Source organism: Somniosus microcephalus, chromosome 14 (assembly GCF_052327205.1).
Source record: "Somniosus microcephalus isolate GS21.2 chromosome 14, FLI_Smic_1.0, whole genome shotgun sequence".
Lineage (NCBI taxonomy): Eukaryota > Metazoa > Chordata > Chondrichthyes > Squaliformes > Somniosidae > Somniosus > Somniosus microcephalus.
In genome coordinates, this window is record NC_141000.1 from 35,266,351 (window position 1) to 35,287,636 (window position 21,286).

At 46.0% G+C, this 21,286-nt stretch overlaps 1 protein-coding gene across 2 annotated transcripts in view; it reads left to right on the plus strand.

Annotated features, from left to right (window-relative positions):
• Nucleotides 1-44: 44 nt before the first annotated feature.
• The window catches only part of nufip1 (nuclear FMR1 interacting protein 1), a 47,992-nt gene continuing 26,750 nt past the window's right edge, over nucleotides 45-21,286 (plus strand). The window contains exons 1-3 of one of the 2 annotated variants that reach the window (XM_086006500.1): nucleotides 45-357; nucleotides 5,958-6,052; nucleotides 12,321-12,425. In XM_086006500.1, coding sequence (XP_085862626.1) covers nucleotides 144-357; nucleotides 5,958-6,052; nucleotides 12,321-12,425 — 414 coding nt within the window. In that variant the 5' untranslated portion in view covers nucleotides 45-143. The remainder of the gene's footprint in view (nucleotides 358-5,957; nucleotides 6,053-12,320; nucleotides 12,426-21,286) is intronic. The other variant, XM_086006501.1, reaches the window with a different exon arrangement.

Genomic DNA, 21,286 nt, shown 5'->3' on the forward strand with positions numbered 1-21,286 from the left:
TTGGTCCTCCCAATGTAGCGCCTCTGGTGCTCGGAGGACCTCGGACTGTGAAGGAGCACGAGGAGTGACGAGTGAAGGAAGCGCTGCCACATGGTGAACGGTTGTCGCAACGGCAACTTCAACCGGGAGGGTGGGTTGGCGGAATGAACCAGTTCGGCTGTTACCCACCGCCCGTTTTCAACCCTCCGGCCGGGCTGTTGCGGCCTCCGGTTTTCTCGCCGCCGCCTGCGGCGTGGCATCAGCAACAACAGCACGTCTGGAACGGAGGGGAGGCAGGGGCCCGGTGCGGGCCGCCCTGGGGACCGGCGGCCGGGCAGCGTCACTCATCCTGGTTAAACAGCAGCAGCCAGTTTCAGGGTAAAGTGATTCTCGTCACGTTTGTCGGATGTTTTGAGTTATAAAGCAGTCGGAACAGAGTTAGAGAGAGAAATAGGATCTTCCGCGGCGTTGCTCATGGCGATTTGGAAGTGTGTGTCGGGAAACAAGTATGACACTTACAGGACCTGTATCCTATATGCAAGACTTTTAATGTACTTACAGCTATATACTTATGGAGAGTTGCCAGTGCCACAGCTCTATTCATAAAGGAATAAACCAGGACCAGTCAGTTGAGCATTGTTAGTGGAGGCCACAATACGGGATAAAGTGAACACTCATCCAGAAAGTCATGGGTTAATTAAAGACCACCAAGGTGGATTTGTAAAAAGGAAGCCGTTTTTGACAAATTTAGTAGAGTTCTTTGAGGAAATAAAGGTGAATTGATAAAGGGAATGCAACTGATGTGTGAGAGAGAATTTTTAAAGGGCTTTTGATAAGGTGCCACTAGGCTTATAGATGAAATAAAGGCATGGTATTAAACGGAATGTGACAACACGGATAAGAAGTTGACTGACAGAAGAGAGTAATATTAGAAACATAGAAGATAGGAGCAGGAGTAGGCCATTCGGCCCCTCGAGCCTGCTCTGCAATTCAATGAGATCATGGCTGATCATCCAAACTCAGTACCCGGTCCCTGCCTTCTCCCCATATCCCTTGATCCCTTTAGCCTTAAGAAATATATCTAACTCCTTCTTGAATATATTTAATGAATTGGCCTCCACTGCCTTCTGTGGTAGAGAATTCCACAGGTTCACCACTCTCTGGGTGAAGGAATTCCTCCTCATCTCTGCCCTAAATGGCTTACCCCTTATCTTTAGACTGTGACCCCTGGTTTTGGACTCTCCGCCATCGGGAACATCCTTCCTGCATCTAGTCTGTCTAGTCCTGTTAGAATTTTATAAGTTTCAATGAGATCCCCTCTCATTCTTCTAAACTCTAGCGAATATAAGCCTAATCGACCCAATCGCTCTTCATACGTCATTCTTGCCATCCCAGGTATCAGTCTGGTGAATCTTTGCTGCACTCCCTCCATGGCAAGAACATCCTTCCTCAGATAAGGTGACCAAAACTGCACACAATACTCAAGGTGTGGTCTCACCAAGGCCCTGTACAACTGCAGCAAGACATCCTTGTTCCTGTACACGAACCCTCTCACTATGATGGCCAACATACCATTTGCCTTCCTAACCGCCCGCTGCACCTGCATGCTTACCTTCAGCAACTGGTGCACAAGGACACCCAGGTCTCGTTGCACTTCCCCTTTTCCCAATCTATTGCCGTTCAGATAATAATCTGCCTTCCTGTTTTTACCACCAAAGTGGATAACCTCACATTTATCCACATTATACTGCATCTGCCATGCATCTGCCCAATCATCCAACCTGTCCAAATCATACTGGAGTTTCTCAGTATCCTCCTCACAGCACACACGCCCACCCAGCTTTGTGTTGTCTGCAAACTGATATTACATCTAGTTCCCTTGTCTAGATCATTAATATATATTGTGAATAGTTGGGGTCCTAGGACCGATACCTGCGGTACCCCACTCGTCACTGCCTGCCACTCGGAAAAAGAGCCGTTTATTCCAACTCTTTGCTTCCTGTCTGCCAACCAGTTCTCTATCCAAGTCAGTACCTTGCCCCCAATCCCATGTGCTTTAACTTTGCACGCTAATCTCTTATGCGGGACCTTATCGAAAGCCTTCTGAAAGTCCAAATACACTACATCCACTGGTTCTCCCTTATCTATTCTACCAGTTACATCCTCAAAAAATTCCAGTAGATTAGTCAAGCATGATTTACCTTTTGTAAATCCATGTTGACTTTGTCCGATCCTGTCACTGTTTTCCAAGTGCTCTGCTATTACATCTTTTATAATGGACTCTAGCATTTTCCCCACTACCAATGTCAGGCTTACCGGTCTATAATTCCCCGTTTTCTCTCTACCACCTTTTTTGAATAGTGGGGTTACATTAGCTACCCTCTAATCCATGGGAACCGTTCCAGAGTCTATAGAATTTTGGAAGATGACCAGCAATGCATCTACTATTTCTAGGGCCACTTCCTTAAGTACCCTAGGATGTAGATTATCAGGCCCTGGGGATTTATCGGCCTTCAACCCCGTCAATTTCCCTAACACCATTTCCCTACAAATACTGATTTCATTCAGTTCCTCCCTCTCATTAGACCCTATGTTCCCCGACATCTCTGGGAGGTTATTTGTGTCCTCCTTTGTGGAGACAGAACCAAAGTATGTATTTAATTGGTCTGCCATTTCTTTGTTTTCCATTATAAATTCCCCTGATTCTGACTGCAAGGGACCTACGCTTGACTTCACCAATCTTTTTCTCTTCACATATCTATAGAAGCTTTTACAGTCAGTTTTTATGTTCCCTGCAAGCTTACTCTCGTACTCTATTTCCCCCCTCTTAATTAATCCCTTTGTCCTCCTTCGCTGAATCCTAAACTGCTCCCAATCCTCAGGTTTGCTGCTTTTTCTGGCCAATTTATATGTCCTCTTCTAGGATTATGCTATCCCTAATTTCCCTTGTTAGCCACGGTTGAGTCACCTTTTTTGTTTTATTTTTATGCCAAACAGGGATGAACAAATTCTGTAGTTCATCCATGCGATCTTTAAATGTTTGCCATTGCCTATCCACCGTCAACCCTTTGAGTAACATTCCCCAATCAATCCTACCCAACTCGCGCCTCATACCATCGTAGTTTCCTTTATTTAAATTCAGGACCCTAGTCTCTGAGTCAACTACTTCACTCTCCATCTTAATGAAGAATTCGATCATATTATGATCACTCCACCCCAAGGGGCCTCGCACAACAAGATTGCTAATTATTCCTTTCTCATTGCATAATACCCAGTCTAAGATGGCCTGATCTCTAGTTGGTTCCTTGACATATTGGTCCAGGAATAGTTACTGATTGTCTTTTGGACCGGAGGGATGTAAACAGTGGTGTCTTCCGGCGGTCATTGTTGGGACCTCTCTGTATATAAATGATCCTGACTTCAGTATAGGGAACACAATATGAACATTTACAGGCAACATAAAATTAGGAAGTATGGTTTACTGAAGAAGGAGAACAAGTTAGTATATTGGGGCAAAGCAATGTCATGACATTTTAAGCTGAGGAATCTGAAGTGATGCATTTTGTGGGGGAAGAATGGAAAGAACATACAGACTAAATGTTCAAACTTTAAAGGAAGTAGATGAGCAGAGTGTCTTGGGGGTTCAGATACAAAGTGGGAGGATAAATTGATGTGTTTTTAAAAAAAATACAGGTTGGATCCTAGGTTTTATAAATGGGGGCATTGAGTACAAAAGCAAAGAGGTAATGCTAAACCTATACTAATCTTTAGTTAGGTTGTAGTTGGAAATTATGTCCAGTACATTGAGGGAATATATTTGTCCAAGTTTAGCATTTCCTCTTTGCCTTTGTATCTTTTGCACAGGTCGATTGGATGGCAAAGCCAAATATCACCAGGATAACTTCAGACAGCTCTCTCGCTACTGAAAAGGGGCATTGAGGATAAATAACAAGTGGCCTGTCCAAAAAGTGTGTGTCAGTAAATTTTAGTGACAAATTGGAAATTATTTTCTGTAAAATTATCCTGTGCGGTTTACTGGTCATGGAAACCTTCAGGTGAACTAGTGGACACCAGGCACTTACAGAACTAAACCTGGGCAAGCAGTCATACAGTTTCTTGGTGGATCTGAGCCAGGTCCAAGATCAGACCTACCAGGAGGTCGACTGATTTGCTCACCCTGTGCACCTGGTGTGAGTAAATGCTGCATCAGTGTTGCAATTAAGTAGCTGGTTACATCTAGACTGGAGTCATTTAATCTGCAAGATGGAGTTTGTATGCTGCCAGTGAGCTGTAAATGCCTCTTTAGTTTAGACTGGACTATGTGCAGGCTCCCTATTTCCTCCCACAGCAGGAGGACACCACGAATGGACAGCCCATCCAAAATAACACCAGAATCAAGTAATTTGAATAATAGTCATTAAAACTGACTTTAAAAGGCATTTAATCCATTGTGGCTCCCACAGTTTGTAGAAGGCTTTGAGTCAACTGATGCACACTGCCTGGTCACACTCAGTGGTCAGCTCTGCACAAACCAGTGCTTTAAATGTGGACAAGCAATTGGAGTCTCACTGCCTTGAGATCCTTCAGATTCTGAACTTAGGAAATGTTGGTTTAATGCTGGTTAATTTTTAATTGTAATTAATCTCATTTGTTTTTGCTTTGTCATTAGTTGCTGGATTATTAGAGACTCCAAACAGGGCAATTAAAGCCTGTAGTTCTGACATTAAAAAGGAAGAGGAAAGTTTGAATGAATTATTTCTAAATATTAACACAACCCTTGGATTAAATTGCTCCTGACAGTTACTGGTTAGGCAGTTATTTGTTCTTCATAGTACCGTGTATTATAGCTATATATACTTTAAACATCTTGCACATAGTGTGTACTTCCTGTAAGTATCACATTTAGTTCCTGTAATACTTTGTTGATAACACCTTTGTTGCAAAATTATGTATCCTCTGATGCACTGTGAGCAACGCCAAGGGAGATCTACTGGTAATAAAGTAAATATCTTGTGTATAGAGCGCTCTTGCATGTATCGCTCTTTCTGTCATACTTTCCCTGTCGCACTCTTCTGACTCACCATGAGCAATGCCACAGAAGATTTGCACGCGTCATTAAATTATGTTTCTTTGAAAATAAATTTCTTGCTGGTGATGTGTTGGATGTGGTGAGCGTGATTGACATGGTGTGAATATGAAAAGGCAGTAAACATAAACTGTATGTATAGAACACTGTTTAACTGGCACCATAGCAGGAGTGTCCAAGTAGTTATTTGTCACTTGTTTTAATGTAATCCTTTTTATGTCACGTCACAAGTGTGACAGGAAAAACACATCCTCACTGTTTCCAAACCACCTAAGTGTTAGGAGAATGTGTACATAGGAGTCATTATGGATTGTTTCAAGAAACGTTAATCCACAATCTATCAGACAATGCTTCAGGGTGTAATTTTTGGCTCATTTTAAACTGCCATCATAATCATTGTAAATATTCTAAAGGGAGAAATGATTTACAGCCCTGGCGTGTCTGTACAGAAATGATGAAACATCGTCACTAAGTGAACAACTCTGTCAAGTCGTACCCCCCACCCCCACCCGCAGCCCACCAAACTGGTGTGCTAATGAGGCTGTTGCCCTGCGAGTCCGTGTGCCATATGCAAGCTGTGGAATGGAGTTACACCGCGTGTGGGGGAAACGTGGTTCGGTTTGGATACACTCGGGCTGACCAGATGTAAATGCCAGCCTGGGGCCATAGGAGGGCTGCTTCTGAGTGTAGGAACACTTATTTTAAGATTCAAAGTATATTTGATTGAGTCTCCACTCCGACGGGTACAGAGGCTCCTATTTGCCAATTTCCTCCATTGAATAATCTGTTAGCATGGTTGGCTGTTGACTTGAGTTTGGTAAAGCTTTTTGTGACTGTCTATATAGGGGCCTAACTATCTTTTTTCCCCCCACTTATTTGTAAATTAAACCAGGTAACCACGACCGGTTTATCCAAAAGTGGCCAAAACAGCAAGCATCGACCCAGTGGTCTCCAAACACCAACCAATATGACTCCAGAAAACGCAAGGTAATGTCGATATCCCACATTTCAACACTGCTACTGCCTGCAGCATATTTGGTTTGGACAGGCTACTGTTTTTAATAATCAGTGATGCCCTCTTCCAAGGGGTGTGTGGAGTTGTTCAGGAGCCCACCCAATTGGCCAAAACCATATACGACACTAAGTAAGGAAGAACTTGCATTTATATAGTGCTTTTCACATCCTCAGGCTGTCCCAAGTGCTTCACAGCCAATTAATTACTTTTGAAGTGCAGTCACTGTTGCTATGTAGGCTAACATGGCAGCTAATCGATTCATAGAATGGTTACACCACAGAAGGAGGCCATTCTGCCTGTCAAGCCTGCAAGAGCATTTCAGCTAGTCCCACTCCCCCACCCTTTCCCTGTAGCCCTGCAAATTTTTTCCATCAGGTACTTATCCAATTCCTTTCAGAAAGCCATGATTGAGTCTGCCTCCACCACCCTCTCAGGCAGTGCATTCCAGATCCTAACCAACTGCTGCGTAAAAAAGTTTTTTCTCATGTCGCCTTTGGTTCTGCCAATCATCTTCAATCTGTGTCCTCTGGTCCTCGACCCTTCTGCCAATGGGAACAGTTTCTCTCTATCTACTCTGTCTAGATCCCTCATGATTTTGAACACCTCTATCAAATCTCCTCTCAACCTTCTCTGCTCTAAGGAGAACAACCCCAGCTTCTCCAGTCTATCTACATAACTGAAGTCCCTCATCCCTGGAACCATTCTTGTAAATCTTTTCTGCACTCTCTCTAAGGCCTTCACATCCTTCCTAAAGTGCAGTGCCCAGAATTGGACACAATATTCCAGTTGAGAGCGGACCAGTGTTTTATAAAGATTCATTCATCATAACTTCCTTGCTTTTGTACTCTGTGCCTCTATTTAAGAAGCCCAGGATCCCATATGCTTTTTTAACCGCTTTCTCAACCTGTCCTGCCACCTTCACCGATTTGTGCACATATACCCCTAGGTGCCTCCGTTCATGCACCCCCTCCAGAATTGTACCCTTTAGTTTATATTGCCTCTCCTCATTCTTCCTGCCAAAATGTATCATTTCGCACTTTTCTGCGTTAAATTTCATCTGCCTCGTGTCCGCCCATTCCACCAACCTGTCTATGTCCTCTTGAAGTCTATCACTATCCCCGCCACGCTGCTCCCCGATTATCAAAATCCATGACGAGGCCTTGGACAACGTGGACCACTTTCCATACCTCGGGAGCCTACAGTCAACAAGGGCAGCTGTCAATGACGAAGTCCAACACTGACTTCAGTGGGCCATTGCAGCCTTCGGTCGCCTGAGGAAGAAAGTTTTTTGAAGACCAGGACCTCAAACCCAGCACCAAGCTCATGGTCTACAGAGCAGTAGTGATACCTGCCCTCCTGTATGCTTCAGAGACATGGACCATGTACAGCAGACACCTCAAAGCACTGGAGAGGTACCACCAACGCTGCTTCCGCAAGATCCTGCAAATCCATTGGCAGGATAGGCGCACCAATGCCTGTGTTCTCGCTCAGGCCAACATCCCCAGCATCGAAGCTTTGACCATGCTCGATCAGCTCCGATGGACGGGCCACATCGTCCGCATGCCCGATACGAGACTCCCAAAACAATCGCTCCACTCGGAGCTCCGACACAGCAAGAGAGCCCCAGGTGGGCAGAGGAAACGCTTCAAGGACACCCTTAAAGCCTCCTTGAAAAAGTGCAACATCCCCACCGACACCTGGGAATCCCTGGCCCAAGACCGCACAAAGTGGAGGAGAAGCATTCGGGAAGGCGCCGAACGCCTTGAGTCTCTTCGCCGGGAGCAAGCGGAAGCCAAGCGGAAGGAGCGCACGTCAACCCAAGCAACCCACCCGCCCCTTCAACCACTGTCTGCCCCACCTGTGACAGACTGTAGGTCCCGCATTGGATTCATCAGTCATCTGAAAACTCATTTTTATTGTGGAAGCAAGTCATCCTCGGTTCCGAGAGACTGCCTAAGAAAAATCACTATCCTCCTCACTGTACACTGGCCCAGAAATTCGGGTCGGAGGCTTCCCACGGGTGCAAGCCTCCGACCTGCACTTATCTTGCGCGCCGGCCGTTGTGCTGTGGGCCCACGTGGGATTCCGATCCTGGGCCTCCTCTAACTGCCGGCGCGCAGTGCTTGCGTATCCCATGGGCGCAGTTAGTTCGATGCGTCCCCTGGGATCACGTGGGCCATGGAGAGCCAATGGCAGCAGGGAATGCTTCATTCATAAAATTGACAGGAAGAGCTGTCAAAACTATAATTACTGTAAGCCCCAAAACATCACTAAAACTTCAAATACAGTACATTAAAAAAAAAAAAATCACATTTTTAAAATAACTATAAATTACATAAAATAACTATTTTAAACAATAATTTAAATTTTTGAAAAAATTAATTACATTTTCTAACGGGACTAAAAATAAACTTACCTTTAAAGTATTAAAAAATAATAAACCTGTGGAAAAAATGTTTTAATTTTAATTAATTCACCACTTACCTTGTTAAAAGCAGGCCTTGCGACCTCTGAACCCCTTTAAGGGAACGGAAGTTCCAGTTTCCCGCGCATGCACGAAACCGGCACTTCCGTCGGGCCTACGGGCGAGTACACCGTGTGCACTCACCTGTGGAGGCCCGAATTTCTGGGCCAATATATTTCCAAGTTTTGTGTCCTCTGTAAATTTTGAAATTGTGCCCCGTACACCCAAGTCCAAGTCATTAATATTTATCAAGAAAAGCAGTGGTCATAGTACCGACCCCTGAGAAACACCACTGTGTACCTTCCTCCAGTCTGAAGAACAACCATTCACCACTACTCTCTGTTTCCTGTCACTTAGCCAATTTCATATCCATGCTGCCACTGTCCCTTTTATTCCATGGGCCTCAACTTTGCTGGCAAGCCTATTATGTGGCACTTTATCAAACGCCTTTTGGAAGTCCATGTACACCACATCAACCGCACTGCCCTCATCAACCTTCTCTGTTACCTCCTCAATAAACTCAATCAAGTTAGTTAAACACGATTTGCCTTTAACAAATCCGTGCTGGCTTTCCTTAATTAATCCATACTTGTCCAAGTGACTGTTAATTTTGTCCCTGATTATCATTTCTAAAAGCTTCCCCACTACCGAGGTTAAACTGACTGGCCTGTAGATGCTGGGTTTATCCTTGCATCCTTTTTTGAACAAGGATGTAGCATTTGCAATTCTCCAGTCCAATGGCACCACCCCTGTTTCTAAAGAGGATTGGAAGATTATGGCCAGTACCTCTGCAATTCCCACCTTCACTTCCTTCAACATTCTAGGATGCATCTCATCTGGTCCTGGTGATTTATCTAATTTATTTACAGCCAGCCTTTCTAGTACCTCCTCTTTATCAATTTTTATCCCATCCAGTGTCGTAACTACCTGTTCTTTCACTATGACTTTGGCAGCATCATCTTCCTTGGTAAAAACAGATGCAAAGTACTCATTTAGTACCTCAACCATGCCCTCTGCCTTCATGCGTAAGTCTCCTTTTTGGTTCCTAATCGGCCCCAAACCTCCTCTTACTACCCGTTTACTATTTATATGCCTATAGAAGACTTTTGAATTCCCTTTTATGTTAGCTGCCAATCTATTCTCATACTCTGTTTGCTCCTCATTTCCTTTTTCACTTCCTCTCTGAACGTCCTATATTCAGCCTGGTTCTCATTTGTATTCTCAACCTGACATCTGTCATATGCCCCCTTTTTCTGCTTCATCTTACTCTCTATCTCTTTCGTCATCCAGGGAGCTCTGACTTTGGTTGCCCTACATTTCCCCCTCGTGGGAATGTACCTCGACTGTACCTGAACCATCTCCTCGTTAAAGGCAGCCCATTGTTCGATTACAGTTTTGCCTGCCAATCTTTGATTCCAATTTACCCAGGCCAGATCTGTTCTCAACCCACTGAAATTTATCTTGCTCCAATTAAGTGTTTTTACTCTAGATTGCTCTCTGTCCTTTTCCATAGTTAATTTAAACCTTATGATATTATGATCACTGTTCCCGAAATGTTCCCCTACTGACACTTGTTCCACTTGACCCATCTCATTCCCCAGAATCAGCAATACCTCCTTCCTCATTGGGCCGGAAACGTACTGCTTAAGAAAGTTCTCTTGAACACACTTCAGAAATTCTTCCCCCTCTGCCCTTTACACTAATACTATCCCAGTCTGTATTAGGATAGTTGAAGTACCCCATTATCACTACTCTATAGTTCTTGCACCTCTAAATTCCCTGCAAATTTGCTCCTCTATATTCTTCCCACGAGTTGGTGGCCTATAAACTACACCTAGTAGTGTAATGGAACAAATAGATTTTGCCCTTGGCCCCTCCAGGACATCCTCTCTCTCCAGCACTGTAATATTCTCCTTAATCAATACTGCCACGCCACCTCCTTTCCTTCCCTGAACACCTTAATATCCAGGAATATTTAGTACCCAATCCTGCCCTTTTTTTGAGCCAGGTCTCCATTATCGCCACGACATCATATTCCCTTGTGGCTATTTGTGCCTGCAGCTCACCAACCTTATTTACCACACTTCATGTGTTTACACACATGCACTGTGAACCTATCTTAGATCTTCTTGTATTCTCTTAGTCTGACCCCACCTAATACTGTACTATGTCTTACTCTAGTGCTTTTTGTCTCTCCCAATCCTTTGTGCGCCTTGTTTCTCCTTTCTAACCCCACATCCTGGTGCCCATCCACCTGCCAAATTAGTTTAAAGCCTTCCCAACAGCTCGAGCAAACTTCCCTGCAAGGATATTGGTCCCGGCTCTGTTGAGATGCAACCCTTCCGGCCTGTACAGGTCCCACCTCCCCCAGAACTGGTCCCAGTGTCCCAGGAATCTAAAGCCCTCCCTCCTGCACCATCTCTGCAGCCACGCATTCATCTGTTCTATCCTCCTATTTCTATACTCACTAGCTCGTGGCACAGGGAGTAATCCAGAGAATACCACCTTTGAGGTCCTGCTTTTTAATCTCTTTCCTAGCTCCCTAAAATCTGCCTGCAGGACCTAATCCCTCTTTCTACCTATGTCGTTGATACCGATATGGACCATGACCTCTGGCTGTTCACCCTCCCCACTCAAAATGTTCTGCAGCCTCTCGGTGACACCCTTGGCCCTGGCACCAGGGAGGCAACATACCATTCTGGAATCGCATCTGCAGCTGCAGAAACACCTGTCTGTCCCCCTAACTAATGAATCCCCTATCATTATTGCTTTCCTGATCTTCCTCCTTTTCTTTATTTAATAGACTATTAATTAACTGAACAGAAATAAACTCAAGACAAAAAAAATCACTCACCAGCTTCTCACTAATCAGCTCCTTCCCTTGTGCTGATGTCACTTTATTTTTTTTTACCTTGCTCCCTGATGCTCACGCTCCCTCTGGGCTCTCGGGCCGCTCCCTCTGGTCGCTCCTCTCGCTTTCCCGCTGGTCCACTCGGGCCTATTAACTTAGAGTCCTTGGGTTCTGTGGCTCCACTCCTTTTGAGCACAGCAAGGTCCTACAAACATCACAAGATGAATGAACAGCTAATCTGTTTTTGGTGCTGTTGGTGGAAGAAGTAATGTTGGCCAGTACACCGGGAGAACCCTCCTGCTCCTCTTTGAATAATGCCACAGGATCTTTTACATACATCTGAATGTAGGAAGATGGGTCTTGGTTTAACATCGGAGAGATGGCATTTGTGACAGTGCAGAGGTCTCAGTCCTGCACTGAACTGTTGGTCTGGATTATTTGCTCGTGCTGGAGTGGGGCTTGAACACACAACCATTTGACTCCGAGATAGGCGAGTACTACCAACTGAGCCAAACTGATGCAACTCCCCAGTGAGTTGTTTTCGTATCACGGAGGTTTTGTTGTGCCTCTTAATGGTCATTTGAGCAGCAAGATTGGTAGAAGCTTGAAGGCAAAAGAGATGGGGAAACTACATTGTGAGGTGATCATCTCCCCCTCACACAGACATTTTAGCGTGTTTTGCACTAAATTAATTTGCTCAACCTAATTGTAGTGTTACAGGATTCAGAATTCTATCTTGCTTGTGTGATTTTATTTTGCATTGCTGAGCTGTTTAATTTTCTAGTAATGATTTTCATTACCCAGCTGAGGAAACATGAACCATGAAGTTGAGCCCAGAAGCACTCTGCTGTGGTTTGTCGTCGCCATGCTATTACATGGGGATAGCCACTTAACTAATTTGTTTTTCTGGTTTGCTTTCCAATAGCAGAAAAAGAAAAAGGAACCGGTGTTCACACACTTCTGCGACACCTGCGAACGAGGATTTAAAGACCAGGAGAAATACAGCGAGCATGTGTTGCAGCACATCCAGGTGAGAGTACACCAGGTTGTCCCAAGTGTCTACAGGTACAACACACTGCACTTTCGGAGCAGTGGGGGGGGGGGGGGGCAGCATTGTCAGAATGACCAGGTAAGATGAGCTGCACCCGCACGAACCAGAGCCATTAAAAGCAACACAAGTCTTCAATTTGCCCCGGCACGATTCTGGATTCGGGTGGTGGGTTAGACGCTAGCCTTTCACCTCGGGGACCTGAGTGCAGGCCCAGCCCAGGCTGTTTGGATGAAACTGTCCTCCGCCTGCTGGCTTTAAGCATCCCATTTGGACAACTTCAATCAAGATCTGAGTGGACATAGGCTGAAAGCTCAAAATTGTCCCTCATTCTGCACCAATTACCAATGTCTTTCAGACAGGCTTCAGCATGGTTGGTGTGGAAAATGGGGGGAAAATGCTACACTGGCACAGGAAGAGAGAGCTGTTCTGGGGTTGGGGTTGAAGCACGATGTTGGCCTGGAGTGCAGGATGCTTCACTCTATCTGGCTGTGCAATACCTTGCACTGGGAGTGCTCGACTCTCTGACGCTGGATGCCTGAAATGAGAAAACTTCCCTTTGCAAACAAAGGGACAGAACGTACTGATTTGGGGAGGGCTACAAGATTATTGACGCTGAATTGTGGAGTCCTGAAACCATTGGCATATTCTACAGCTAAGTGACAGAATAATTACAAAAATAGCTCTTGCTTGCGCTGCAACAAACTTTCTCAGTCGTTATTTCAGACGTGCCAGACCAGTGAAATCTGCGCAGACAACTCCACGATAACCAGCTTGTGCTGTATTCTCAGTTTCAGTGTTCGATAGAAAGGTCTTCATAGGATTCACAAAAAGTCCAAAGTTAGTTGAGGTGCTGCACATTTTATCTTTTAGTTGTGAGTGTTGTAACAAAATGTAAGTGCACATATTAAAGACAATCAGGGTATTTGGGGAGGGGGCGGCCCAGCTGCTGTATATAGCCTAAAAGTACTTACGTGGTCCATTTATTTGTGTTAAACTGCAGGCTTCTATTTCGTACACTGAACTCCTCAAAATCTAGTACTTTTATAATCTTCATCTGGATAGTAAAATGTTTTAAATAGGATTCTTTTTGAGGTCATTAGCAGCCTCTTGTCACCAGAATATAGATTCTTACTGAAATTACGTAGGAATCTATAGATAGGGTAAATTTCCCCGTCGCCATGGCAATGGTACTGTGATGCAATGGACACTTGGTTGCAGACTTGGTCAGCGGTTCACCTTGCTGTATATCTACTCGATGTGTGGCGCCTGTACTTCAATGGTATAATTAAAATAACACTTGTTGCACAAGTGCATGTGCCAGTTCCTGGTTTTCTCACTGGGAATGTGCTGTGCATTAATTTTGCCAATATAAATGAGCAGTGCAGGATAGACTGACAGACGTGAAAGTGGAATTTATCTTTTGGGTTTGAGAGAACTGAGTTGTTGGTGTTTCTTGAATTTTCTTTTCCTCCTGGAGTTTTGGCAGTAAGATATTCTCGTGCTTCAATTAAAATTTTGCAAATGGGAATTCCAATGGGGGAATTATTCTTTTGTGTTTATCGGAAGTGGTAAAAGGATGAAAGGAGGGATGTCAGAGGCAGATTGTCTGCAGCTGCCTTTACCCATTATAGCCACTGTATTAGTACCAAGCACGCCTACCTGGGAATATCCAAAGGAGAACTGCTTTCACAGGGCTCGATTTGGCAGGGAGGCGGCAATGGAGTTGTGCTGCCGACTTGAATCTAACCAGCTGACATGCTGCACCACGTTCAGCACCGACAGCGACTGTTCCGATATCGCCCAAAGCCAGAATAATCCCGAGTGCAAGACTTTCATTAGTGAATTCCTCCATGGTGCTACTCGTGGTAAGTTGGCGGATGGTTTATGAGGACAGGAACTCTGAAAGGTAAAATATAACGTACATTTGTGTCCCTTTAAGGCTACATGGTGTAATTCCTGTGGGTTCTGGAAATGAATGCTGGTGTCAGCTAGCAGATGAGAGCTATGACTTTCATTGACAAGTCAATTAAGAGGGAGAGATGAGACACACAGCAACTTAAGATTGCATTGCATCGGTAAGAGAGAAAGCTGAGTGGGTGAAAATCATTGTTTAATAAGTTTAAACTTACCTACATTTACACCCAGCTTCGAACTGTTCAATTGCTTTTCATCAGTTTTATTTATTTCTTTGTGGTCTGCTGTGAAAATGGAAGTGAGGCCTGGGAATTATTCACGTGGGAAGAGTGACCTAACCAGATGTGGTAGAATACATTTGCCTTGGTTAGAATAAGGCTACGTTTAGTGACACCACTAAACCTGTCCAGAATGGAAATGATTGGATAATTACCCTGTTAATCACACCTGGCGACCACATTGCTGTAAGTGACTGGGTTTGATTTTACGCCATAATTTGTATTATGTAACACTCTTCCACTCACTGCATTTTGCTGGAGAAATAATGCTGCTTTTATCAGGAGACTTGGCTGTAGTTTCCAGAGACTGTTTAAGTAGACTCTGTTGAGTTTAAAAAAAAAAAAAAAAAAAAAAAAAATTCTGTTTGCTGTGATTCCCTCCCTGCCTCCAACTCATTGGCCGACACAGTGGTGCCAATACTCACTTCGATAGAATAAATCTGTCTGTATAAAAATAAATTTGCTTATGATTAAAAGTGACATACAGGAAACTTTTTTTCATCCGGCACGGACGGGACCGACGTGGTGCTGGTTCATCAAAAATTCCGGATAACCGAAAGCTATAGTAAAAGATACGGAGCTGAGAGCTCCGTATAAAGCAACAAACCCTGTTGGGTTCAAAACAATGGCCACAAGTTGCAAGCGTCTCTGTAGCTTAGCAACAGCTGCAGCCAGACCCTTGCACAGCAACACATGGTGGAAGGCAAGTAATAAAAGTTACCTGAACCTACTCCTGAATTTTGCAGGTTAACCGACATTTCCGGTTATTTAGGTGCCGGTTAATCGAAAGTTTCCTGCAGAAGGGTTACACCAAAATGTTACAGTAATATATTTTGGAAAATATGTGATGGGAGGAAAGGCTGCAGTGAAGAGCACTGGAAAAGAGGACAGCTTAGCGGGGGAAGGCGGAGAGGCTGCTGGTGGCCAAATATTTTCGCCACAGTTTATGGAAATGTCTCATGGTGTAAATGCAGTGGTTTTAGAAAGAGTTGCTAAATGCAGAGAACTGGATTCCAGTTGCAATTCAGCATGCAAGTGAAACATTGATTTGGAAACTTGTGTTTTAATCAATTGATTTTACTTGCGCATGAAAAACATGCTCATGTGAAGACCTGGAGGATTGTTGTAAGTATCCAATATGTTGAATTGAGCCATGCGTTTCCGTTCAATGAAATTGCATTTTGAGAAAGTGCTTTGCAACTTTGAGAGGGTGACCCAGCTGGTGATGCTTTTGAGGAAGAAGGTACTTGCTGCAGCTGACACTTGACATTTGCATGCTTCCTTTTACACAGCTTTACGCCCCCTCAAGCTCTGCCAAAAAGGCTGCCCTGATACTGGTAATCTCACTGTGTGGCGGAATATGGCACTGGTTGCCTCGTGGGACGGGTTGTGGATCAGTCCCTGACCTTGGTGCTCCCATTCTTCCAGCTGCATGGAGAAAAACAGACTCAATATTTAAAAAAAAAATTAAAAAATGTTTTGTGTGTGGAAATCAGACCGTGACATCTTGGATCTGAAGGTGAACATGAGATCTCTGCAACTTTAGTGCTAGTCATAACATTGTTGAGCCAAATACATAATTCCCTGTCAGTAGGGCGCAGGTTGTAAAGGGGTTATCAGATCTGTTCACACTCGTGTACAATCTGTCTTTTTTTTATTCGTTTATGGGATCAGTGCGTCGCTGGCAATGCCAGCATTTATTGCCCATCCCTAGTTGCTCTTGAGAAGGTGGTGGTGAGCCACCTTCTTGAACTGCTGCAGTCCATGTGGTGATGGTACTCCCACAGTGCTGTTAGGTAGGGAGTTCCAGGATTTTGACCCAGTGACGATGAAGAATTGGCAATATACTTCTAAGTCAGGATAGTGTGTGACTTGGAGGGGAACTTGGAAGTGGTGGTGTTCCCATGCACCTGCTGCCCTTGTCCTTCTAGGTGGAAGAGGTCACGAGTTTGGGAGGTGCTGCCGAAGAAGCCTTGGCGAGTTGCTGCAGTGCATCTTGTAGATGGTACGCTGGTGGTGGAGGGAGTGAATGTTTAAAGTAGTGGATGGGGTGCCAATCAAGCGGGCAGCTTTGTCCTGGATGGTGTCGAGCTTGTGTTGTTGGAGCTGCACTCATCCAGGCAAGTGGAGAGTATTCCATCACACTCCTTACTTGTGCCTTGTAGATGGTGGAAAGGCTTTGGGGAGTCAGGAGGTGAGACACTCGCCGCAGAATACCTAGCCTCTGACCTGCTCTTGTTGCCACAGTATTTATGTGGCTGGTACAGTTAAGTTTCTGGTTAATGGTGACCCCCCAGGATGTTGATAGTGGGGGATTCGGCGATGGTAATGCCATTGAATGTCAAGGAGAGGTGGTTAGACTGTCGCTTGTTGGAGATAGTCATTGCCTGGCACTTCTGTGGTGCGAATGTTACCTGCCACTTATCAGCCCAAGCCTGAACGTCATCCAGGTCTTGTTGCATGCGGGCATGGACTGCTTCATTATCTGTGGAGTTGCGAATGGCGCTGAACACTGTGCAGTCATCAGCGAACATCCCCATTTCTGACCTTATGTTGGAGGGAAGGTCATTGATGAAGCAGCTGAAGATAGTTGGGCCTAGGACACTGCCCTGAAGAACTCCTGCAGCGATGTCCTGGGGCTGTGATGATTGACCAACCACCAAAACCATCTTCCTTTGTGCTAGGTATGACTCCAGCCAGTGGAGCATTTTCCCCCTGATTCCCATTGACTTCAGTTTTACTAGGGCTCCTTGATGTTAGACTCGGTCAAATGCTGCCTTGATGTCGAGGGCAGTCACTCTCGCCTCGCCTCACCTCTGGAACTCAGCTCCTTTGTCCATGTTTGAACCAAGGCTGTAATGAGGTCGGGAGCTGAGTGGTCTTGGCGGAACCCAAACTGGGCATCAGTGAGCAGGTTATTGGTGAGTAAAAGTGCCGCTTGATAGCACTGTCGATGATGCCTTCCATCACTTTGCTGATGATTGAGAGTAGACTGATGGGGCGGTAATTGACCGGGTTGGATTTGTCCTGCTTTTTGTGGACAGGACATACCTGGGCAGTTTTCCACATTGTCGGATAGACGCCAGTGTTGTAGCTGTACTGGAACAGCTTGGCTAGGGGCGCAGCTAGTTCTGGAGCACAAGTCTTCAGTACGATAGCCAGGATGTTGTCGGGGCCCATAGCCTTTGCTGTATCCAGTGCGCTCAGCCGTTTCTTGATATCACATGGAGTGAATCAAATTGGCTGAAGAATGGCTTCTGTGATGGTGAGGACCTCTGGAGTGGGCCGATATGGATCATCCACTCGGCACTTCTGGCTGAAGATGGTTGCAAATGCTTCAGCCTTGTCTTTTGGATGGGGATATTCTTGGAGCGGCCTCCTCCCGTTAGTTGTTTAATGGTCCACCACCATTCACGACTGGATGTGGTAGGACTGCAGAGCTTTGATCTGATCCGTTGATTGTGGGATCGCTTAGCCCTGTCAAAAGCATGCTGCTTCCACTTTTTAGCATGCATGTAGTCCTGTGTTGCAGCTTCCCCAGGTTGTCAACTCAATTTTAGGTACGCCCGGTGCTGCTCCTGGCATGCTCTTCTACACTCGTTGAACCAGGGTTGGTCCCCTGGCTTGGTGGTAATGGTAGAGTGAGGGATATGCCGGGCCCTGAGGTTACAGATTGTGGTGGAATACAATTCTGCTGCTGCTGATGGCCCACAACACCATGGATGCCCAGTTTAGAGCTGCTAGATCTGTTCTGAATGTTCAGGGCAAGATGGTGTGTGACTTGGAGGTGATGGTGTTCCCATGTACCTGCTGCCCTCGCCCTTCTAGGTGGTGGAGGTTGCAGGTTTGGGAGGTGCTGGCAAAGAAGCTTTTGCGAGTTGCTGCAGTAGAGTCTGTGAACACTGCAGGCACGGTGTGCTGGTGATGGAGAGAATGAATGGAGGCGGTATCAGCGGCGGCGGTACCTAAAACAGCGGGAGACCAGGCAGCGCGGAGCAACAGCGGGAGACCAGGCGGCGCGGAGCAACAGCGGGAGACCAGGCGGCGCGGAGCAACAGCGGGAGACCAGGCGGCGCGGAGCAACAGCGGGAGACCAGGCGGCGCGGAGCAACAGCGGGAGACCAGGCGGCGCGGAGCAACAGCGGGAGACCAGGCGGCGCGGAGCAACAGCGGGAGACCAGGCGGCGCGGAGCAACAGCGGGAGACCAGGCGGCGCGGAGCAACAGCGGGAGACCAGGCGGCGCGGAGCAACAGCGGGAGACCAGGCGGCGCGGAGCAACAGCGGGAGACCAGGCGGCGCGGAGCAACAGCGGGAGACCAGGCGGCGCGGAGCAACAGCGGGAGACCAGGCGGCGCGGAGCAACAGCGGGAGACCAGGCGGCGCGGAGCAACAGCGGGAGACCAGGCGGCGCGGAGCAACAGCGGGAGACCAGGCGGCGCGGAGCAACAGCGGGAGACCAGGCGGCGCGGAGCAACAGCGGGAGACCAGGCGGCGCGGAGCAACAGCGGGAGACCAGGCGGCGCGGAGCAACAGCGGGAGACCAGGCGGCGCGGAGCAACAGCGGGAGACCAGGCGGCGCGGAGCAACAGCGGGAGACCAGGCGGCGCGGAGCAACAGCGGGAGACCAGGCGGCGCGGAGCAACAGCGGGAGACCAGGCGGCGCGGACCTAATTGGAGGCGGTATCCGTGGTGGTAGAACCTTCGACGATTTCCAAAAGAAAGGAGTGACGTCACGGGACCGCAGGTAGGTGATTGGTTGGTGACTATTAAGGTTTTTTTTTTCCCTCTAACCTAGGACAGTGGTTTAAACTAGGACTGGGAAACTACAAAGTACTGTATTAAATTTATAGCTTAACTAGTTAAAGTAATTAATATAACTATGAATAATTGTTGAATAAAGACTTTAACTAATTAAATAAAATAAGGCTGGACTACGATATGGAAGGGCAGGTTGTGTGTCTGGACTGCAGTATGTGGGAGTTTGTGGACAGCGAGCCGGTCCCGAGCAAACACGTCTGCAGGAGATCTCTCTAGCTCCGAGTCATTGAACTGGAGTGCGAGTTGGAGACACTCCGACACATAAGGGAGGGGGAGGAATTTCTGGACAGTTTTATCTAGAATGCAGTCACACCCCAGAGGAAAGCACATGTTCAGGAAGGGTGCGTGTGACTGCTAGGGAGCCAGGTAGCGGGGATTTAGGAGAGCTTGAGAAGGAGGTCCTGCAGATACTGGTCCTATCCAACAGGTACGATGTACTCGCTACCTGTGAGGACAAGGAGAAAGACTACAGGGAGGACAGTCACAATGGAGACCAAGATAGAGAAGGCTATCCAAGGGGGCAGAGGAGCAGAATAGCAATGTGGTAGTGCTGGGGGACTCTATAATTAGGGGGATAGATTGCATCCTCTGCAGCCAAGAACGAGAAACCTGAAGGGTGTGTTGCCAGGGTAAGGGATATCTCACGGCAGCTGGAAAGGAACTTGGAAAAGGAGGGGGTAAATCCAGTTGTCATGGTCCATGTTGGAACAAACGACATAGGTAGAAACGGGGAGGATGTCCTGCTGAAAGAGTATCAGGAGTTAGGCTCCAAATTAAAAAGCAGGACCTTGAGGGTAATAATCTCTGGATTATTGCCCCAGCCACATGCAAATTGGCATAGAAGCAGACAGATCAGGAGAATTAACACGTGGCTAAAGGGCTGGTGTGGGAAAGAGGGGTTCTTTTTCATGGGACACTGGCACCAGTTCTGGGACAGGAAGGAGCTGTACTGATGGGACGGGCTTCACCTGAACCGTAATGGGACCAGTGTCCTAGCGGAAAGGGTAAATAGGGAGATGGCAAAGGCTTTAAACTAGTCAGATGGGGGGAGGGATCTACAAGAAACGTAACTAGCCTAATTATAAACAAAACAGGAAAAGAGAGCATAGGAAAGAATAAAGTAAGGGAGGACATTGATGGCAAGAGAATAAATAGAGTTATAGAACAGGAGTCTAAAAGGATGGTTAAACATAAAGTGAGAGGAAATCCTATTAAAAATGAGTTAAGCTGTCTTTACAGCAATGCACACAGTGTCCTGTAATAAAACAGGGGAGTTGGAGGCAATCATGCATTGCGAGGAACCAGACATAGAAGGAATTACAGAGACGTGGCTACAGAAAAATCAGGACTGGGAATTAAACATGCAGGGTATAACATATTTAGAAAAGATAGAGAAGGGAAAAGGGGAGGTGGAGTAGCTGTACTTATTAGGGATAACATAATGGCAATAGAAAAAATTGGCGCAGCTATCAGCAAGGCAGAAATATTAAATAATTATTTTGTTTCAGTATTTACCAGGGAGATAGAACAGGTTGACATGACATTGGATGATGAGATTAGTAATGAGATGAGTGCATTTAAAATAAAAAGAGGAGATATATTAAATAAACTAATCAAACTCAGAGGATAAAACCCCTGGTCTAGATGGATTGCATCCACGCATTTTAAAAGAATCTAGAAAAGAGATAGCAGAGGCATTACTACACATTATTTAATAATACGTTCGAAAAAGATATAGTGCCAGAGGACTGGCGGATAGCTAACGTAATACAGGTAGACTATCCTTTATCTGAAAACCTCGGGACCAGCCGTGTTTCGGTTTTCGGAAA